This window comes from Panicum virgatum, chromosome 2K, assembly GCF_016808335.1.
Source record: "Panicum virgatum strain AP13 chromosome 2K, P.virgatum_v5, whole genome shotgun sequence".
Classification (NCBI taxonomy): Eukaryota; Viridiplantae; Streptophyta; class Magnoliopsida; order Poales; family Poaceae; genus Panicum; species Panicum virgatum.
Genome location: NC_053137.1, coordinates 65,954,833 through 65,975,904, shown reverse-complemented (window position 1 = coordinate 65,975,904; position 21,072 = coordinate 65,954,833). Strand labels below are relative to the sequence as shown.

Below are 21,072 nucleotides of genomic sequence, written 5' to 3'. Positions count from 1 at the left end.
TAAAAGCTTGATGACTTATCACTATGCATGAACCAAAATCAGGAAAACGTTGTCTCCAATATCTATGGATACCACATTACTAACAACCAGTGAATATATACGATGATGAAACATGACTGATAGTTCTTTCTGAAAGAAATCGTTCAAAGCCTGTTCCAAATTCTGGCACGGACAATGTACATTTCCAAACAACAATAAAACAAGTAAACAACATATTTACAATACCCAGAGACAACCGAATAGATTGACACTTTCACTTGACATCATCGAACTAGAGAGTTTACAGTTTACACACGTATCCATAGCATAAGCAGAGCAATTAACCAATATTTATTGGCTTTTGTGAGTAATGAAAAGTAAGAAATGTAGAAATACAATTGACACTTCCATACCAGCATTCATGAGTACTCAAGACTTATCATCATCATCCTCGATATCCCAACTCAAGTCCTCATCATCTTCAGCTACACTCAGCCTCTTTCTCAACTCCTTCTGAGCAGGGCTTGGGTCGTGGGTGCTACCCTTCTTTTCTTCATGCTCTCCAAGATCCTCAATCTCATCCCATTCAAGATCCTCTTCCTCCATTGTTCGTTGTCTAGACACTATGGAGTAATCACTATCCTTGCTTGAATCACTGGTCTCATGCTTTGCTGCTTCTTTCTTGTCACCTGATTCTTCAGCATTCGACTTGGAGTGCCCTTCCTTCTCTTCCTCATTCACTACCACCAGAGAGCTACCAATAACCACTGGTTGTGGGTTGTGGCTCATCAGTGTTCTTTGGTACCTCCTTCTCGTCCACTACCACCAAAGAGCTACCTAAAAACCACTGGCTGGGGCTCATCAGCATTCGTCTGTTCCCCCTCCAAAGCAGCCGATTCTTCCAGGACTCTCTCATTTTCCTTTGCTTCCACTTCATGCTGCACTTCTTCTTTGGTCGCCTCTTGTTGCCTTGCTGCTGGCTCTTTTGCATCCTCTTTCTCCTGCTCTTCCTCCTCATCCTCATCATCCACTTCCCAGCTCAAATCCTCGTCTTCCTCCTGAGCGATCACACGCTGCACCAGCTTCGCCCTCGCGTCCTCCTGCTGCTTCAGCCTATGGACACGGTAGAAGTACCTCGCCCAGAACACCTCGCTCTCCACTGTGTCTGGCACTAGCCTGTCGACCATGGCTTCCAGCGCGTCGCTATCGTAGCACAAGGCCTCGATCTCGTCCTTCCTCTCATCCAAACTAAACCCTTCACTCCAAGCCGCGAAGTCCTCTGCGTCCTCGGGATCGGCGGTGAAGGTGGCCGGATCCGCTTGGAGCGCCCGCAGCTGCGCCTCGAAGCGGCTGTACCGGACTTGGGCCCCGGCGGCGGAGCTTTGCTCGGACTCAACGCCGTCAGAGTGCAATCGCTATGGTTATCAGAAAAAAAACCCTTCGGAACAAATCCAGTAAAAGCCACGACTAATAAATATTACTTCCAAAAGCGCATCAACAGCAGTGGAATGCATTGGTACCATCGGCTTCCCAAGGCAAATAAACCAATTAATCTTACACAGCACTGCTGTCGCCTTCCCAATTGTCAGCTTCTCACATAGGATAACATGAAATGGTCGACCAGAAAACGGTGACTTCCATTTTACAGAAGGTAACATCAATCCAATCAACACTTTTACCAGCTTCTAATGCGTCAAAACTAGCTGCTTTTTCCACAATTTCAGTTTCACCTTCCAATACATTGACCTTAATTGTCACCTTCCCAACACATTCAACAGAAACAACACGCCTTGAAAATTTGATCTTGCTATTGCCATCAACAGGCAATTTCTCACCTCCAGAATCAAGCAAGAGGATTGTCTCACGACTAGTTCCAGTGGAGAGTTTGTTGCCAACAGGCATGGGGCATCTGTCAGTGAAACCAGTAGTGAAGGCATTGAATTGACCACGATAACAATCTGGCCATGACCCACGAACAACACGCACAAATATTGTGGCCTCCACAGAGAAAGCAATGTGGCCAAGCTTAAACTCCAGTGTGCTAAGCTTGCTAGTGTAAGAACAGTTGAATAGGTGCGAATATCTGGTGGCAAAGCGTCTTAATGGCGAAACTAGGAAGCTCAGCTGCTCATCCTCAGACTCGGTAGCACCCTTTATTTGAAGGTCGACCTCGATGATCGCAGGATTCAATGCAAACATAACAGCACGGGTAGGACCTGCCAGTACCAAATATGGATCCTGCATGCAACACCATAATTTCAAATTGGAAGGACAGAATGTGTGAATATTGAGCAACACAATCAAAGTAACTGTGTAAGAATCGCAAAATGAAAGCATAAATGATGTAGCTTCATACATCAAAGATGGGAGAAGCATAACATAATACATCAGTGACAGAGAATATGGTATTTGTTCTGCACAAACATAGTCACTAAAGATGTCTTACAAAATTTATCTGCCAATCCCTAGCAAATAAGGCTGAAACATTTTTTGGCATGAATTTATGAAAATGCCAAAAACTATAACGCGCGGTCGAGGTACAACAGAATGGAGTCAAGAGGTCTACCAATGCATTGTGGGGAGCATGTTAAGGGACCATAGTTCATAAGGGTGCAACAGGGTCAGGTTACATTGCACTCATCCCTAGGCCCCACCTATAGTTGACACTGTGTCCTAAAATTGAGGCAAGGGCTTCAGTCCATGCCCTGAATAAGTGATCAGTTGAACCTGGCTTGTGTTGTCCTACAAAATGGTTATTTGACTTATTTTCATAGCATGCATGTCTCTGATCAAGCCCAAAGACATCACTGATTTTTATTATATGCATTCCTCTTTCTTGATTACACATAGGTTGAGCTGCTGATTCCAGTGCTAGTAAAAAAGTAAAGTAACGCATGTGCTAGATGGCAACTCCTAGGAAGCAATGAAACATGATCACTGTAAACAGGATCTCTTTTACAAGCCACCAAATGTGATCTATGATCATATCCAATGGGCAGTGCAACATAAACAAAATTCTATGCATGCCTTCACAATAATGAGATTTCAGAAGGGCAAACAGGTCAATGGGAAAGGTAAAAAATTATGAGCTGTGTTAGGTAGCACAGCTGGAGACAAAACAGTCGTGTTAGCTGCCCAAAACAATGAATACAACAACAACAAACAACAACATAGCCTTTTTTCCCAAGCAAATTGGGGTAGGCTAGAGATGAAACCCGAAAGAAATAAGTTCAAGGTTCAGGCACATTGATAGCTAGTCTCCAAGCGCTCCTATCCAAAGCTATCTCTTTAGAGATATTCCAATCCTTAAGGTCTCTCTTAACCGACTCATCCCACGTCAGTTTAGGTCTACCTCTACCCCTCTTTACATTATCGACCCGCTCAAGAACCCCATTACGCACTGCCCAAAACAATGAATGATGCGTAAAAAATGCTACAAACCTTTTCGGTGAGGGTTTGGCAGTTCTCTCTTTTGCGGTGGAAGATAATATTGCGATTGTGATCAACTGGGTCGCGAATGGCAACCATACCAAACACATCAAGCGGCAACTGTAAGGCCCCTCTTGTTGCAGCAAGTTTCACTGAGAAGATCTGTAGAGTATCCATGTAGGCAGGAAACTCCTCCACAGGTTTGTTTGTGAAACGCATGGAGGGGATCTTGGCTGCAAGCAGTTGTAAAATATTTTAAAAGGATTAAGATCGAGTAAAAACAGAAAATGCAGCAGTGACGATCAAATTTTAAAACCATCCAATCTAACTAACATCAGATGCTAGAAACCCATAAATCAATATGTGCTACAGAGCCAAAATAATCTAATCTAATTATATAGCAAAAAGCAAAATCCAACAATCAGGTCATACAGCACAAAACAAATAGGACGGTGAAGAACATAGCAGATCTTGTCACAAGTTGTCAAGAGATATATGGCTAAACTGGTATTATTCTATTATAGTACTAAGAAAGGGACAAAGTATTATTCTATTATCAAGAGAGATACAAACAAGATTTCTTAATGGAGAACAAAAGCAAACCAGGCCTGATGGTGAACTCACTGGTGTCCTCAAATGAACCGTAGAGGCCAGACCATAGTTCGTTCCAGGAACAGCGAAACTGGCGAACAGTCATCCAGTGTGCCTGGTCATTTGGCCCAATCACCTCAAGTTCTGGTGTCTCATGCTCCTCCGAGTGCCCCTCTTTCTCGACTTCCATCCTCCTGAGCGGCACCTCAGACTCTAGAGACTCTGGCTCCCCGGTCTGCCACAACTCACCACCCAAACAAATGAAGGATGCCAGCTCCGTCTTCCCTGGCGCCTTGAAATTCAGGGCATCTTCATCCATCTCACTCGGCTCCCCGAAACTCAGGGCATCTTCTTCCATCTTACTCGGCGCCCCGAAACTCAGGACATCTTCTTCCATCCGATTCTTTTTTTTTGCGGGTTCTTCGATCCGATTCGACGCCTTGATATCGCATAAACCCACCTGACCGCCCCTGTCCCCATAACGACTCGAAATATAACTACTATAGGCTTCTTCAGAACACGGACCATGAAGCTCCCAATCCTTCCAAATCTTCGTCTCCGCCAACAACTCCCTCCTCCACTCCCGATTCGAAGTCAGCTCGGCCAGCAGATTCTCCTCTTTCGAGTCCTTGTTGCTCATACTAACCTTGTCGTCACCTTTACGGCCGCTCATCCTGCCAAACACCCTCCCTCCGCGGCTCGGCTTCTCCCACACGACCACACAGCACGGGGACGGCAAGGGCAACCGCCGCCGGTAGCGCTCTGAGCTTGGCTAGGAAACCCTAGATCTGGTCTTCGATGTTCTAATAGGTTTGCGTAGCGCAAATAAATAGAACAAACTAAACCCGGAGGGAGAACTGCGCCGGCCAACGAAACGCTCCCGTGCCGAGGAATGGAATGAGTCAGGGAGGCCGCGGCTTTTGTCATTTCCCTCGTGGGCTGAATGGGCTAGCCATTTATGGGCTCTTACCAGGCCGGCCTAGTTTCCAGGAAAAGGAAAAACTATCTAAAGGATTTACATTTAAAAACTTTTTCACCAATTCGATTAGCAATCCTGGCTCTTTACACAATTATTATCACACTCTGAACAAGTTCACGTCATGTCAAAAAAAAAAAGTAAAAAAGCGTAGGGTGTAAATACTACACATTCAATGCAAATATACACAGCGTTACGAATTTTTATCAAAACCGTTGGTGCCCCCGTTAGTATCCAATGGTTTCAAATATTTGCTCCCCTAGTATCAGAAGAAGAAAAGGGTAATCAGAAAATGAAGTCAAGTCACGGTGCAGACCGCTGCAGAACTTCTTGTGCCATCGTCTGATAGGATCTGCAAAACAAGATACACATACTCCATTGCTTTGCTGAGAACTTCAGATAAGATTCCATTGCGAGGCACAGACACTGGAGCTCTCAAGACAAGATTACCTTCTTTGCTTCTTCTTTCCACAGGTACCACTCAATCAAATCAGCTAGACGGTGACAGACAGGAACTTCTAGTGCAGTAGAGGGCTAGAGGCGGAAAACAAACATAACAGACATACACAGGTCTTTTGCTGTCTGCAGTCAAAATCCTGGCAAATATGATGGCAGGCCTCCCAGTTTGGTGCAGTCAAAAAGCAAGCTCGGAATCATATGTAACTTCTCCATGAATCAATATGAAGATGTCAAGACAGTCGTGATTTATGTCCAGCATCTGCAGCTACTGGATACAAGCTTGATGACTTATCACTTATGCATGAACCAAAATCAGGAAAACATTGTCTCCAATCACCCTGTTCGCTGTGCTGGTGCTGGAGGCTGTTACTGGAGTGGTGTGAGAGAAAAATACTGCCAAAGGGCCTCTACCTGAGATGGTTAGAGGAACCCAGCGGCACTCCTCAGGTCCTGGGTTCGACTCCCCGTGGGAGCGAATTTCAGGCTGAGGTTAAAAAAATCCACTCGCTGGCCCTGTGTGCCAAAGCACTGGTTGTGAGCCGGCCCCAGGTCGGCCTGAGGACCCTTACATGGCCCAGGCAGGTAGTCCCCAGGGGTTACGTCTCCCAGTGTCAGGGCAGGGCCAGGGTTCGGGGATTTTCTCGGTCGGGGAAGCCGAGTCTTCTCTTAGATAATACCGGTGGGGCGGTCTTTCCCCACCCGGCCGAGTTTTTTTTTGTGAGAGAAAAATACTGCTGGCTAGCTGGTGGCTGCTGCTGGAATAGTGTGAGAGGAAAATACTGTTGGCTGGTGTGTAGCAGAACAGTACCAGCTGCTGCTGGAATAGTGTGAGAGGAAAATACTGTTGGCTGGTGTGTAGCAGAACAGGGTGAATATCTATGGATACCGCATTGATAACTACCAGTGAATATATACGATGATGAAACATGACTGATAGTTCTTTCTGAAAGAAATTGTTCAAAGCCCGTTCCAAATTCTGCCACGGACAGTGTACGTTTCAAACAACAATAAAACAACATATTTACAATACCACAAAGACAACAGAGTAGATTGACGCTTTTAGCCAATTGCCACTAGACATCATCGAACTAGAGAGTTTACAGTTTACAAACGTATCCATAGCATAAGCAGAGCAATTAACCAATATTTATTGGCTTTCGTGAGTAATGAAAAGTAAGAAATGTAGAAATACAATTGACACTTCCATACCAGCATTCATGAGTACTCAAGACTTATCATCATCATCCTCGATATCCCAACTCAAGTCCTCATCATCTTCAGCTACACTCAGCCTCTTTCTCAACTCCTCCTTCTGAGCAGGGCTTGGGTCGTGGGTGCTACCCTTCTTTTCTTCATGCTCTCCAAGATCCTCAATCTCATCCCATTCAAGATCCTCTTCCTCCATTGTTCGTTGTCTAGACACTATGGAGTAATCGCTATCCTTGCTTGAATCACTGGTCTCATGCTTTGCTGCTTCTTTCTTGTCACCTGATTCTTCAACATTCGACTTGGAGTGCCCTTCCTTCTCTTCCTCATCCACTACCACCAGAGAGCTACCAAAAACCACTGGTTGTGGCTCATCAGTGTTCTTCGGTTCCTCCTCGTCCACTACCACCAAAGAGCTACCTAAAACCGCTGGCTGGGGCTCATCAGCATTCGTCTGTTCCCCCTCCAAAGCAGCCGATTCTTCCAGAACTTTCTCATTTCCCTTTGCTTCCACTTCATGCTTCACTTCTTCTTTGGTCGCCTCTTGTTGCCTTGCTGCTGGCTCTTTTGCATCCTCTTTCTCCTGCTCTTCCTCCTCATCCTCATCATCCACTTCCCAGCTCAAATCCTCGTCTTCCTCCTGAGCGATCACACGCTGCACCAGCTTCGCCCTCGCGTCATCCTGCTGCTTCAGCCTATGGACACGATAGAAGTACCTCGCCCAGAACACCTCGCTCTCCACTGTGTCTGGCACTAGCCTGTCGACCATGGCTTCCAGCGCGTCGCTATCGTAGCATAAGGCCTCGATCTCGTCCTTCCTCTCATCCAAACTAAACCCTTCACTCCAAGCCGCGAAGTCCTCTGCGTCCTCGGGATCGGCGGTGAAGGTGGCCGGATCCGCTTGGAGCGCCCGCAGCTGCGCCTCGAAGCGGCTGTACCGGACTTGGGCCCCGGCGGCGAAGCTTTGCTCGGACTCAACGCCGTCGGAGTGCGCGGAGACTGGGGCGGCCGCGGCGGCGGCGACCTGGGAGAGCGCGTCCTTGCCCTGCGCGACGATGTCCGCGAGCCCGTCGAGCGCGTGCGCGGACGACGGGAGGTCCCGCGCGGCGCGGGCGGCGGCCTCGCGGAGCACCTCGGTCTCGCGGCGCAGGCCGGTGCCGAACTCGGCGAGGTCGCGGCGGTAGGTCTCGAGCACGGTCTCGGACTGCGAGGTGAGCGTCTTGAGCAGCCCGCCGAAGCCCCATCCGCCGCCGCCGCCAGCGGGAGCGGGGGAGGCGGATCCGGACTCAGGCTCCTGCTCCAGCGGCGGGGAGGCCGGGTCCGGATCGGGCTCGGCGAGGATGGACTTGAAAAAATCCATGGGGGATTGGAGAGACGGGGAGGGAGGTCGCGGTGGATTTGGCCGCGGAGAGCAGTCTCGGGAAAGGCAAGTCGCTTCGATTTCGTTTGCGGGGAGCACGGGTTGGATGATTGCCGGAGTCCGGAAGCCTGGAACGGACGCATTCCTGCCGTGCGCCGTTCCGCGCTGAGCGGCTCGTGCCGAGCTTCCTCTTCTTCTCATTTTCGCTCTTGTTCACGCAAATTTCAATGTTGTCACTGCGTATATTCACTATTTTGGTTTTGTATTTGGGTGAGTTTTGAAAGATCATTTTAAAGCACACCACACATAAGCTATACAACTGTTTACTGATAAAATATGCTCATAATATATATATAGTTTCATCTAAACATTCATTGCACATTTAAACATTTGTTATTGTCTTTTAATGTTTTCAACCAAGTGTTGGCAAGATGATATATAAAAAAGAGCAAATGACTTCGCTAAAATTTCGGTAACTATTGCCAACTAAAAGTAAAGGATGATAAAAACGTAAGAGTTTGTCAGGTAAGTGTAGAGTGTAGACCATCTAATTTTCCTTTAGACAAGATTAATATGACATGTTTTTTATAAATATAAAAGTTTTGCATAGTTTTATTGCCATGATCAAGATAAAATCATCAATATATAAATTGCGACTAATCACAAACCAAATATTAGTTTAACAATATAAGCTATAGGTTTATTAATCATACAATATTAAATTAAATTATATTAGTTATATGAATTGCTAAGACGAGACTCCATTAGTATTATATAATTGGATCTCACCCGTCCAATGAGAAATCTAAGGGCCGAAATCAATGGAGACCATCACAAGTGATTTTGGTCTGTTCATTTCCTCCCGTCAGCAGTCTCCCCTAAAACCCTCGCCGTCGAGCTCCCGGCTCCGCCGCCGTCGCCATCGCCGTCCGGTAAGACAATTGAGTGATGGCTTTGGCTCGCCTCGGGCAGTCTCTTGCCCGCCTCCCCCAGCGCCCTCTCTACCTCCCTCCGACGCCGCCGCTCCTCCTCAAGTAACCCCCTCTTCCTCGATCCTCATCGACTCGTTCTAGATCTCGATTGATTTCTGCAACGCGGATGCGATGATTCTTACACCCGTTTCCATTTCTGTTTCAGAGATTACCATGCCTCCGTTGTACGATCCTTAGCTGAGACCCACACAGGCGCATGCTTAAGAGGTGATCTGTTGATGGCTTGCTTCCTTGCTTGTCGGTTCCTGTTTCAGTCCTGCATGGACTTCATTTCAATCAGTATATCTGATGGATGATATGGTAACTAGGTTTTGCAAGCCTGACATACAATGCCAGCAGCATGATTGGCCACAAGCTTGGCGGGCCATCGCCAGTCCACATTGTGAAGGTTTGAGTTATTGAGTGTTCTGCATTTAGGAATTTTAATAATTCTTACTCAATTTTGGTTACAAGTTTGAGTTTGTGCAGGCTCTGGATCTTTTTGTCCATCTGGATCATACTAGACTGATGTCAACAGCAGCAGCATCACAGCAAAACTTGCCGTCTGCTGGTGCCCGAAAGGTGTGAGGACGTTCTGATTTACTTCTGTTGTTCTCTCCAATTGGAAGAGTACCAGACTAAGTGTAGTTACGTTTGTTTCATTTGTGCAGGTTAGTCGGAAGATTGTCATGATGAGTCCTGGTTTTGTATATGAGCCGTACAGCCCTCGGGAGCGCATTCCCTTCTGGAAAAGGTTATTTTTCTTCAATACGTTTTGACGATGTGTTTTTCTCCTTAGAGAAATCAGTATATGGTGCTCAATGCATATTCCTACTCATCTGGCTGTGTGGGAAACATCTGCTAGTGTACATAGGTACCATTAAGCCAATAATAGTTCAACCTGCCTCAAAAATTTGGAAGTTGGAACTATGTTTGATAGTTTCTGCTAGGGTGCAGGGGTATTGGAACAACATAAATTTGCTACATCCATGGGGCATGCAATGTATTGCAAATTAATTAGTTTTTGGACATTAGCAAGTGCTTCAACACTCGAGTGCGACCTGCAACTTGTATTACAATGTATTTCAGAATCCATTAAAATTGTAATATTTCTGCTTAGGACTAGAAGGTTTTGTCGTGGTTTTTGTATTAAAATTGTAATATGATTGCGAAAATATCTACTATCACGAATATACACAATTAAGCATTTATAAAACATTGTAGATACGGCTTAGTTTTTATTGGAGGAAACATAAAAAGTAAGATTCTTTGACTAAACAAACTGAAGACATCTGCAATGAGCAGGGGTATTCTAGACACTTTCTTTCTACATTTTCAAATTTCATATACTCATATTAATATGGGGGGATAACAAAAAGTGTGAGTAGAGTTATTTTTCTGGCTATTCCAGCATTAAATACTCAATATCACTGCCTTAGTTCCAAAAAGTTCAAACCTTTTGGTGTAATATGATCTTACAGCCGCAGACGTTTCTTAAAATAATTTCTATTGTATGATACAACATACAATAAGGCGATGCTATACGGTGCTGAATGTTGGCCTACAAAAAGGCGACATGTCCAGCAACTGAGTGTAGCAGAGATGCGGATGTTGCGGTGGTTTTGCGGGCACACAAGGAGGAATAGAGTCCGGAACGAAGTTATTCGGAATAGGGTCGGAGTAGCACCAATTGAGGAGAAACTTACCCAGCATCGGCTGAGATGGTTTGGACATGTCCAACGAAGGCCTCCTGAAGCGCCGGTGCGTAATGGGGTTCTTGAGCGGGTCGATAATGTAAAGAGGGGTAGAGGTAGACCTAAACTGACGTGGGATGAGTCGGTTAAGAGAGACCTTAAGGACTGGAATATCTCTAAAGAGATAGCTTTGGATAGGAGCGCTTGGAGACTAGCTATCAATGTGCCTGAACCTTGAACTAATTTCTTTCGGGTTTCATCTCTAGCCTACCCCAACTTGCTTGGGAAAAAAGGCTATGTTGATGTTGATGTTGATGTTGATGTGATACAACATAACTTCATTATTTTAACTTTGATTTGTTCTATATTAGATGGTTCACATTAAGTGGCTGGAGAAGGACAAAGGAGGATGTCATTTTGGAGGTACTAACTCGTCTTTACAAAAACTACTGCTGCTAAAGCTCTTTTCTTCATTAGTTACTTTTGGTTTTTCTGGTGATTAGGTTTGATGTCAATTCGTTCTTTCATCTTTTTTCAACCATTCAGTTTGGGGTTTGAAATCCAAACCCTTAGTTTTCTTTGGTAGGACATTGCACCTGTGTGTCACTGATCAAATCAACCTAGTATATACTGTGAATAGTATTGAATGGTTATTCAACAGGCATAATATTGTTTGTTTACATTAAGATAAAATGCCATAATATATTATCAGAAATCTATAGCTGTTTGGATGTACTGATTTAGGCTCATAAAACTTTGGGTTCTTTTGACTTGTGAAATTTGCATGCCACATTGGTTTATGCTGTATATGACAAAGTGATGTGATTAAATATCTTAATTTTGATCCAGTCCTATCGCCACTTAACTTTCCACGATTTTGTTTTCATGTATGTAGATGTGAGGATGTCAGATATTTGATTTGATTGGTGTTTAGCTATTTTCCTTTACCCTATTATCTTTCACCAAATATGTGCTTAGTAGTTGGATGCCTTGACAGATGAAGAACGCATATGCTGTATCAAGGTTGAGGAAGAAAACTGGGTATACCAAAAAGCAATTCTATGATCAAGCATTAAACATATACAAGGAGGTATATTTATCAGTTGGAAACAGCTCACATATTTTAAGCAGTTAAGACTGCATTGGTGTGAGTTTCAGATTTCCTTTATTGTATGTTGATCTGATTCTAGGTTTATGCAGTGTTTAAATCCTTGGAATAAGAAATAATCCCTAACTTGTGCAGGCCAGTATAGTTTCATGAATAAGTCAAGATCAATGTAACTAGATAGGTTTATTAGGTATTAGCAGATCAAGTGTCCAAATTATTGATCTAAGTGCATTATGTTATGACTCATTATTTGCTAGTTCTAATAAAGTTATGACTTTTTATTTGCTACTTCTATATTCTAATTATTAATAATAAACCACCTAGACACATTGTAGTAATAACTAGTGATGAATTAGACACTGTCCTTATTATATTGTTTGGATGACTTGCAGGGCCTTTGCAGCCTTTTTACCATGTTCCATTTAACATTTCTGTCCAATGCTGTCCTTAATCTGTTGTCAGCTGGTGTATTTTTTTTCATCTTTTGGATTGCAATAGTTGCAAATTACAATTTTTCTTCTTATGTTATCTTACAGCATGATCTTTCATCTGTTGAACACATAGCATATGTAACTTGTATTAACAGTCTAATCATTTTTTAAACATGAAGCTATATAATTTTACCCTTCCAACTGTTGAAAGAAATGGTGTCCTCCATGAATGATGTTTATATGATGACACAGTTACACATATTGAAGTGATTGCTGGATGTCGCCTTCTCTCGTCTTTTACTAAACATGTGCCAATTGTCATTTTACCATTGCAATTTATACATCCCTCCCTGTCACCCTCACTTTTTGAAATATGTCTTTCTAGAGATAATAGTACCTCTTAGCACAGAAAGTACATAATATGGTCATCAAGCAGCACTATCATCGCATCATTTCCATTTCTCTCGTGCTACTGCAAGAACCCAGCATAATATTTACTAAAAGCAGAGTTCAAATTGCACAATGTAAATTATTCCACATGGAATCTGTTGACATTGTTCAATCTACTTGATTCAGGTTAACACTCTAATGGCACATGGAGACGCGCCGGCACTCCGGAAAATTCTGACAGAGAGGATGCATTCTGTAAGTTTTCAACATTTCATCAATCTATGCTAGATAATGTTCAAGGACTTTGCTGTTTATTGTTTCCTCTCTTTTTGGCTGAAGACTATAAAAAATGAACTAAAGAGAAGGCAATCCAAGTGGAGTTCTGTACATTGGGAACTGGTGGAGCCTGCCGTGAGTATCAGAACTTTGAGGGCTCGCATGGTAAGCTACTTCTGTTACACTTAAATTCTTTTTTTAATCTAATAATTTCTGTCCGGTAAATTTGTAGTTGTTATACTGTTTTTCCTGATCAGTTGAAGTTTTATTTGCCTTGCAGATTGGCCTCGATAAGAAAGACCTGGATAAAGGTTTTGTACAGCTTACACTTGAGTTCGTCACCAAACAGGTTTCATTCTCTCAGGCTTCTAAGTCCTTATGTTTAAAGTGCAGTTCATATACCTATCTTTTGTCTGTGTTTGAACTATTTGCTTGATGCTGAACATGATTCACTGATATTTTTCTATCTATTTTATTTATATCCATCCTTTTCGAATTTATTTCCCTGTACTTGTAAGGACTTGTATTTTCATCAATTTCCCTGTACTTTTAAGTAATGATCTTTATCTTTAAAATGGACATATATCTTGTCTACATAGAATAAGCATGAGAGCTGTGTACCTTTGCAATATCCATGTTTTATTTTTACCTGTACAATCCATTACTGTTTTGATGTTGATTTTTTGTGTTTTTCTTTGTTCTTGACTTCAAGATCTACTCTGGACACCTCATTGGTACCCAACATGTTGCACTTGTATGCATCATTCAGTTGTTTGCCAGTGTTTGCATGTATCTACCTGACTCTGCAGTTTAGATTGGTCTGAGTGCCTGCAGTACCTTTTCTTTTTTTAAACGAATTCTGACCTTCATTCTTTATGTGTGTATCGTTAAAGTAAGGCATCGAAGTTCACATTCCTATAATAACTAATAAGCATCAAAATTAGAATATCTAGAACTACATTGGGAACACAACGGCAATAGTGAGTTTGTTTTCTTAGATACTCCCCTCTGTTGTGCTATCAGTACCAGTGGATATCTCAAAACTGTGGAAATCTGTTGTTTTGTGTACTTCATTCACATATTCTGACCAATCTTTATTATTATTTTTTTAGAAATTTGAAGCCTATAATTCAAAGGGTGAGGTTGTGTCTGGAGACAAGTCAAAGGAGGTAAATTATATATGCCAAAACATTTGAAACAGTGGTCTCAAACAAGTTAGAAAGAGATTTGCTAGTATACGAACAAAATTTAATAGTTCCCTGATTAATTTTCTCAGGATGTCTTTCTTGCTGACCTACATTATTTTACTGGTTGATACACGTCATGTATGCTAGCATTACAGTAACGTCAACTTGTCAAGCTACACTTGGTCAAGTGTTGAATGTATTTGCTGTTGTGTTGAACGTATTTGCTGTCAGTGGTGATGGATATAACATATAACTAGAACCCAACTTTTTCCCACCTGCCGGCCCATCATATAGTTAGTTGCAGGAAGCCGTAGCTTAGAAAAGGAGCTGAACCAAAATTACCATTTTAGCCAAAAACCAGCTAAGAACTGGTTGATACTTTTTAGGTGGTTTCCGTGTAGTAACAGTTAACTATTCAATACTAGATTGACCTAAGCCATCAGATGATTTTTCTGCGCACCTATGATTCAACAGTACAGTGGACAATCAGTTTTAGTTTACTTAGGTAGCTAGTTTACCCTGACCAATTCTATCCAACCGGTTACCTTACCATCGCTTATCAGGAAGTCAAATATCAAATGGATGGTTTAACAAGGTCATGTTACAATGATTAGGGTAATATGGCTATTGATCAATCTGAGCCATTAGATGAAGTAAAATTGAATGGATAGGCTAGTCATGTGTATAAAATGGTTGGTTGATGTAGGAGGGAAAGCTAGGGTGGTTTCTATATTAGTCTACATATAATTTTTTTTATAATTCAGAGTTAGGCTTTTGTAATTCGAAGTTAATTAAATGCTACAAGCAGTCTTACAGGATTAAATATTTTTGTAGGTACTCGTGAAAGACATATGGGTGTTTGAGAGATCACTTTTTCATCCTGGAGCATATTGGCGTGTATGCGGAAGGATTACTCTGTAATAGTATCTGTTTGGCAAGGACATTTCCGTTCTGAATGAGCTGAACGGATCATTTTGGTTGCACAAATGGTTCTCAATAAATTTTTGCCCTAAGCTATTATTTCTCTCCAGTCTAACTGATGTCTAACAGGATCGTCAGACACAGATATAGTGGTAGTCTTTATATTTTGTTCTCTTTCTTTATGATTTTACTAGCATAAAACAGTGTTGTCTTCACGCTTTTGTTAGAGAACTACCTTGGGTGCGCACTGACCCCTTTGAAAGGACCATCCAATGTAGCAACAAAGTTCGTGCAATATGAGGTGACGTTGTCACAAGTAAACACTTGTTCTACCCCCCTTCTAGACGTTTGCCAAATGCTGTGTACATCACAGTTGATCAGAAGATGATGGTACCGTCAGCTTTTGTTCTTAATATGTTCATGGTAATCATGTGCAGTTGCGTTCCTGCAGGCTGCAAGTTTGCTTCACTTCGTGTTCAACTTTTTGGTTGTAGCGAAGCTAGGGGAAGCCTACCCACTTCTGTGTAACTGTCGTGATTTGGTTATCGTTTTGCCGAACATTCCTCTTGCTTCTGGGCAGCAAGTTTCACCTTCTCATTGCACGGTTGCCGTTTCTTTTGCCGTGAGGATTGTTTTGGTCTCTTCGCTGGATTTAATTTATAGAGTGCTGTTACTTGAGTAACGTCTTGTGCATCCAGGGCTTTGCAGAGTGGTTGCCTTTCTATTGATCAGCCTTAGCATTTCCACTTGCCCCCATGGCCAGGGGTGCAGTGCAGGTGGAGCTGAGCCGGCTGCGTGGAGGAAGGAGATGACATGGGGGAAGAGATCAATGGACTGGACCCCATCCATGGCAATTGTTTACTGTGCTGAGCCATTGGCCTCTGACCAAGTTTTCCTGACGGGCTGCCTCGAGGAACACGGGAGTTGGATGATATTCCTGCGAGGATTATACTACTCCATACATGATGTATGCAAATCTCATCCAAAATACTTGACGGATACGATGGTTTAGCAGACAATTAGATTGTCGCTATCTAGTTTACCATCTTTTTCACGCCCAATTTTATTTGTGGTTCTTATTTCATTTGTAAAAAAAATAATAGGGGCATTAAGGAACCGTGATGCCTCTGGCCCTGCTGACGCAGTGTGGGCGAAGCACACCCGTTGACCTGGGCACCTGACAGCTCGGTTGCACGAAAACAAAGCCCCCGTCCCAATCAGCCTCGCAGTGTCAACGGCTTGCTAAACTACTACGGCTGCGGGCTGCGGCTGCTGCTCGGCGCCCGGCTGGCTGAGATGTCCTCCTGCCCGCACGGCAGCGCGCGGCCGGGCCTGGACAGCGCGTGGCGACGACGGCGCCGCGCTCCATTGGCCCGTCGGGGCCGGATTGGTAACGTGGGCGATCGCCGTCGCTCGGGATTAACATAAGCGCGCGCCGACCCGGCGGATTATTTGTTAACGACTCGAATGACAGCGGGAGTTGCGGCAGGACCGGGAGCGATGAACAGGCGCGCGCGGTGCTGGTACCTGGGGGAGGTAGACGAAGACGACGACCTGCGCGCGCGCAAGTATTTCCTTGCGTGCGGTTTCGGTGATCGCGATTCGCCGGCGACGCAGAGAGGTTATATAAATATGTATATATATGTATATGTATATGTATGTATATATATAAATTAATGGATTCCTCAACGGCCACGGGATGAAGGAAGCGAGCGAAGCGACGACTTTGGGAGGGCGACGGTTATGGCAACAACCAACCAGTAGTGGTGAACTGAAAGATGACAAAGGCAACGAATCGATGCCAATAGAACCATCGTCTCAAATCAATGATCCAAATGACAGCGCTGTGACGAAACCACGTCGTGTTCTACAGCCTACAGTACCAGCCAGTATGCAGCGAGCAACAATGGATCGGAGCATATAAAAGGCGGCGGCAAGGGAGGCTGGGAGAGGGAGCTGCCGAGCTGGGCGTGCAGCTACCGACCGGTGCGGGGGCGGCCAGGCTGTGGCGAGCCAACTGCGCGCGGCTGGCGGCGACAGGGCCCCGACCGCGGCAACCCCCGCGCCATGCTTTTCCCGGAGGGACAGCAACACAACAAGCGGCGGGCGCGGCAGCCCAGAGCAGGCGCAAGTGCGGTGCGAGGCACCACCCTCCCCCCTGCGTCCGCTTGCTGCCTGTTCCGCCGCTGCGCCCCCCGGCCACTCCCCCAGGGTGGGTGCCTCAGAAAACATTTATATATATACATATATATAAACATTGATACAACCAAAAGGGGTGGCCGGCTATTATTTTCAAAGAGGCATGGTAGACTACTACTAGCATGTCTCTGGGTTTTTCTTTTAGGAGAAAAGAGAAAAGATGATCCAACACCATGTCTCGGTCTCGCTCGCTCTCCTTTCTCACGAGATTTGCAGGATCAATGCGGTTCGGTAAAGCAAGGACATGTATGTATCTGTTGCGTCTCCTGCCTTTATTTCCAGGCACCCGCATTTCAAACGGGGCCCTGAGCGCGTCAACTCGATTCAGCAAGTATGAACGCTTTTTTCCCCGAGATTCAACCATGTTTGATTCTTAGGATGGTGTAAAGCGCATTGACCAATTTGCCCGGCTTCTTATTCAAACTTTTTGGCCATCGCCTCACCAACCCATGAACAATAATCTCTACAATTCCTTCATCAAACCATACTCCGAAATATAAAGAAGAGAATAAAAGGCGGCATAAATGGTAGCAACCTGCTGGAGGACAGAATGGTATATTCAAATACGAAAAGCTCGCAGCCTTCCAAGAACAAGAATTCCTCCTCTGTTGCCAAGCAGGCACAGGCAACTATATATATAAGCCTGGGGACGGCGGCGACATATGCCATTGCGGCCTCCTGCCACCACGAAAAGGCGGGCGGGGGCAGGTGCCTTCTCTTCTACTGCATCGCCGCCGCCGCCGGAGCGCACACACGAAGAAGCCCGGGCCGTCATGTGGTGGCCGTGGCCGTGGCCGTGGTCGTGGCAAGCGACCGCGCTCACCGCGGCGGCGTGGCTGTGCCTGCACGTGGCGGTGGCGCGGCTCATGGAGGCGCTGTGGTGGCGGCCGCGGCGGCTGGAGCGCCACTTCGCGCGCCACGGCGTGCGCGGCCCGGGCTACCGCTTCTTCTTCGGCAGCTCCATCGAGCTCATCCGGCTCATGGTCGACGCGTCCTCCCGCCCAGCGCCGCCCGAGGCGGCCCACGACGTGCTCCCCAGGGTGCTCGCCTTCTACCACCATTGGAGGAAGCTCTACGGTAACTCACCGACCAGCAACACACATGCTTCAATTGATCGATTCCTTGCATTGCTCCGATCCAGTCATCATCTCTCATGGGAACTTAACAGATTGATCATCAAATAAACTCATAGCTTAATTGCCACTTTTCTGTGCCATCCATGCCTATTTTTTATTTCCCTCCTAATCTTGGAAATGGGGACAAATTTCAAATAAATTATGGTGCCATCATCTTAAAAAATGATGAATGGTGCAACTTTACAGTGTTTGATTATTCCAACTTCACATGAAACTTAAAGAAGAAAAAAAAAGTGCGCATTTGCTACGCGTTTATATGCAAAATATTATAGTAGAGGGATTAAAGAGTAGACGCTCACGCGTAAACCGCAGGAAAGGAGGGGACACATGCTTCCATGCTTTTGCAAATAGAAACAAGAGGACAAACTCTAAACTATGCTTGATTAGGTGAGCTTCATTTCATTCCATTTCACTTTGGTACTATATAATCCTACCACCACTAGCTGCCTCCATCACTTTAGTCGTGATGCATGACAGCAAGCTCTGCGGGCTAACAAATTCACCTGCAACCTCCCAAGTCAAACCTTCCGGTATTGCCTCTCCATGATCCATCGACGATGCCTCCACACCAGGCTGTCAATGTAGGTCAATGATAATGCGAGGGATTAACAACAGGGTAGCAGCTTAAGATTGGCTATATATATGCGTATAGCAGAGCTAGCTAGCTCACACACAGCCATTTAGATCCATCTATACATCCATCCGGCAACTCAGAGCTAGCTAGAGCACATGCCTTCATGCTTGCTTTGTGCTTCAGTTGCTCTGCTCATTGGGCAGCAGCATGCATGACACTGCCAGAGCATTTCAGTTCAGGATCCAAACCAGCTGGCTACTCGCCGTTGAGATTAGTTTATGCTAACCTTTTGCGGCGATCGATGATAATTCCGCTGTTTTTCAACGGTTTGTGGAGTATAATATGTACAGCCTTTGCTACCTGCAGGGGAATTATGTGATTTGCCCACATGAAAACACTGAAGCTAAGTTCTGGCTTAGCTTAGCTCTACGGCAACCCGGTAGACCATGGCCTTGGTATCACATGCATTAATGCTTGATTCGTTGCATAATTTCATACTACGTCAGCTTATTTGTTTAATTTGATGAAAAAATTAATCAATGTCAGCTCGAAGTGTGTCGATCTGATTTTGTCAAAACGACGGCGCATCTATTCCATACACAGTAAAGTAAACATGTTCTTTAATTTCTGCTGGCGCCAATCTCGACCGTCCAATTCTCCATGGGACGGTCTGATTAAAATGGCATGAAATAATTGTGGGTTTTGCGTATCTTCCTGGAAATTAAAATAACGTTGATCTTGGACAATTTTTGCTTATTTTTGTCTAATATATAATTGTGGGTTTAATATGCATGCAGGTCCAATGCACCTGATTTGGTTCGGGAGCACGCCGCGGCTGATCGTCAGCGAGCCGGAGCTGATCCGGGAGGTGCTGCTGTCGCGGGCGGAGCACTTCGACCGGTACGAGGCGCAGCCGCTCATCCGCCAGTTCGAGGGCCTCGGCCTCAGCAACCTCCACGGCGACGAGTGGGCGCGCCGCCGCAAGATCCTCACGCCCGCCTTCAACGTCGAGAACCTCAAGCTGCTCGTGCCATTCGTCGGCGACACGGTGCAGCGGATGCTGGAGGAGCGCGTGCTGCTGCCCGCGGCCGCGGCGGCCGCCGGCGAGGTGGAGGTGGACGTCGCGTACTGGTACCAGCGGCTGCCTCAGGACGCCATCACGCTCGCCACGTTCGGCCGGAACTACGACGAGGGCAGCGTCGTGTTCCGGCTGCAGGGCGAGCACGCCAGCTACGCCACCGAGGCGCACAGCAAGGTCTTCATCCCCGGCTACCGGTTCCTCCCGACGAGGAAGAACAGGCGCGTGTGGCGGCTGGACAGGGAGATCAGGAGGCTCCTGGGCAAGTTCGTGACCGGCCTGCAGAGCGGCGACCACCGGGGCGGCGGGGGGCGGGACCACGGGCGCGCCGGCGGCTTCAAGGACTTCATGAGCTTCATGGCGCCGGCCATGACGGCGGACGAGATCATCGAGGAGTCCAAGAACTTCTTCTTCGCCGGGAAGGAGACGCTGACCAGCCTCCTCACCTGGGCGACCGTCGCGCTCGCCATGCACCCGGAGTGGCAGGACCGCGCTCGCCGGGAGGTCGTCGACGTCTGCGGCCGCCGGGGCCTGCCCACAAAGGACCACCTCCCCAGGCTCAAGACCCTGGGGATGATCGTGAACGAGACGCTGAGGCTTTACCCGCCGGCGGTGGCGATGATCCGGAAGGCGAAGCGGGACGTGGATCTCGGCGGGTGCGTGGTGCCGGCGGGCACGGAGATCATGATGCCGATCATGGCCGTGCACCACGACGCCGAGGTGTGGGGCGCCGACGCCACGGAGTTCAACCCCGGCCGATTTGCCGACGACGGCGACTGGCCGCGGCAGCAGATGGCGTTCATGCCGTTCGGCGGTGGCGGCCGGGTGTGCATCGGCCAGAACCTGGCGCTGATCGAGGCCAAGGTGGCGCTGGCGCTCGTGCTGCAGCGGTGCGAGTTCCGGCTCTCGCCGGCGTACGTGCACGCGCCCAGGGTGCTCATGATACTCAACCCGCAGCACGGCGCGCCGGTCATCTTCCGGCCGTTGTGACCCCCCATACTCTCACGTACGGCAGCTCAGAAATCCCAATAGGATTCAATTAATTCCTTCCTGTAAATTGTCCCCATTGCCAATTGCAAATATATAAAGTATACCATACCTGATAGG

At 46.1% G+C, this 21,072-nt stretch overlaps 4 protein-coding genes and 1 pseudogene across 4 annotated transcripts; 2 read left to right on the top strand and 3 right to left on the bottom strand.

Annotated features, from left to right (window-relative positions):
* Window positions 1-98: 98 nt before the first annotated feature.
* LOC120695601 lies at window positions 99-1,502 on the bottom strand (annotated as a pseudogene).
* LOC120694699 lies at window positions 152-4,888 on the bottom strand. Its single transcript, XM_039977903.1, has 3 exons — window positions 4,033-4,888; window positions 3,421-3,641; window positions 152-2,217 (listed from the first exon to the last, which is right to left on the bottom strand). Exons 1-3 carry the CDS (start codon window positions 4,670-4,672, stop codon window positions 1,573-1,575), a joined length of 1,506 nt encoding a protein of 501 aa, XP_039833837.1. The 5' UTR covers window positions 4,673-4,888; the 3' UTR covers window positions 152-1,572.
* Window positions 4,889-6,368: 1,480 nt separating this feature from the next.
* Window positions 6,369-8,209, bottom strand: LOC120694698 (BSD domain-containing protein 1-like). Its single transcript, XM_039977902.1, has one exon. The coding sequence runs from the start codon at window positions 8,199-8,201 to the stop codon at window positions 6,660-6,662; it is 1,542 nt and encodes a 513-aa protein (XP_039833836.1). The 5' UTR covers window positions 8,202-8,209; the 3' UTR covers window positions 6,369-6,659.
* A 35-nt stretch (window positions 8,210-8,244) lies between these two features.
* LOC120694700 (39S ribosomal protein L45, mitochondrial-like) lies at window positions 8,245-15,299 on the top strand. Its single transcript, XM_039977904.1, has 12 exons — window positions 8,245-9,034; window positions 9,138-9,199; window positions 9,301-9,380; window positions 9,461-9,553; window positions 9,643-9,725; window positions 11,037-11,088; window positions 11,663-11,755; window positions 12,781-12,849; window positions 12,934-13,035; window positions 13,151-13,219; window positions 13,983-14,039; window positions 14,892-15,299. Exons 1-12 carry the CDS (start codon window positions 8,949-8,951, stop codon window positions 14,976-14,978), a joined length of 933 nt encoding a protein of 310 aa, XP_039833838.1. The 5' UTR covers window positions 8,245-8,948; the 3' UTR covers window positions 14,979-15,299.
* A 2,585-nt stretch (window positions 15,300-17,884) lies between these two features.
* On the top strand, window positions 17,885-20,975 carry LOC120694697 (cytochrome P450 734A5-like). Its single transcript, XM_039977901.1, has 2 exons — window positions 17,885-18,254; window positions 19,685-20,975. Exons 1-2 carry the CDS (start codon window positions 17,951-17,953, stop codon window positions 20,953-20,955), a joined length of 1,575 nt encoding a protein of 524 aa, XP_039833835.1. The 5' UTR covers window positions 17,885-17,950; the 3' UTR covers window positions 20,956-20,975.
* Window positions 20,976-21,072: the final 97 nt, after the last annotated feature.

What these genes read in the sequence shown, in the direction of transcription:
- LOC120694700 (XM_039977904.1), top strand. Translation starts at nt 8,949, where the DNA reads ATGGCTTTGGCTCGCCTCGGGCAGTCTCTTGCCCGCCTCCCCCAGCGC. An exon ending in CGCCAGTCCACATTGTGAAG is followed by an intron (nt 9,381 to 9,460) that starts GTTTGAGTTATT and finishes GAGTTTGTGCAG; the next exon opens with GCTCTGGATCTTTTTGTCCA. An exon ending in TGACAGAGAGGATGCATTCT is followed by an intron (nt 12,850 to 12,933) that starts GTAAGTTTTCAA and finishes TTTTGGCTGAAG; the next exon opens with ACTATAAAAAATGAACTAAA.
- LOC120694697 (XM_039977901.1), top strand. Translation starts at nt 17,951, where the DNA reads ATGTGGTGGCCGTGGCCGTGGCCGTGGTCGTGGCAAGCGACCGCGCTC. An exon ending in CCATTGGAGGAAGCTCTACG is followed by an intron (nt 18,255 to 19,684) that starts GTAACTCACCGA and finishes ATATGCATGCAG; the next exon opens with GTCCAATGCACCTGATTTGG.
- LOC120694698 (XM_039977902.1), bottom strand. Translation starts at nt 8,201, where the DNA reads ATGAGAAGAAGAGGAAGCTCGGCACGAGCCGCTCAGCGCGGAACGGCG.
- LOC120694699 (XM_039977903.1), bottom strand. Translation starts at nt 4,672, where the DNA reads ATGAGCGGCCGTAAAGGTGACGACAAGGTTAGTATGAGCAACAAGGAC. An exon ending in CGGTTCATTTGAGGACACCA is followed by an intron (nt 3,642 to 4,032) that starts GTGAGTTCACCA and finishes AACTGCTTGCAG; the next exon opens with CCAAGATCCCCTCCATGCGT. An exon ending in GCCAAACCCTCACCGAAAAG is followed by an intron (nt 2,218 to 3,420) that starts GTTTGTAGCATT and finishes TGTTGCATGCAG; the next exon opens with GATCCATATTTGGTACTGGC.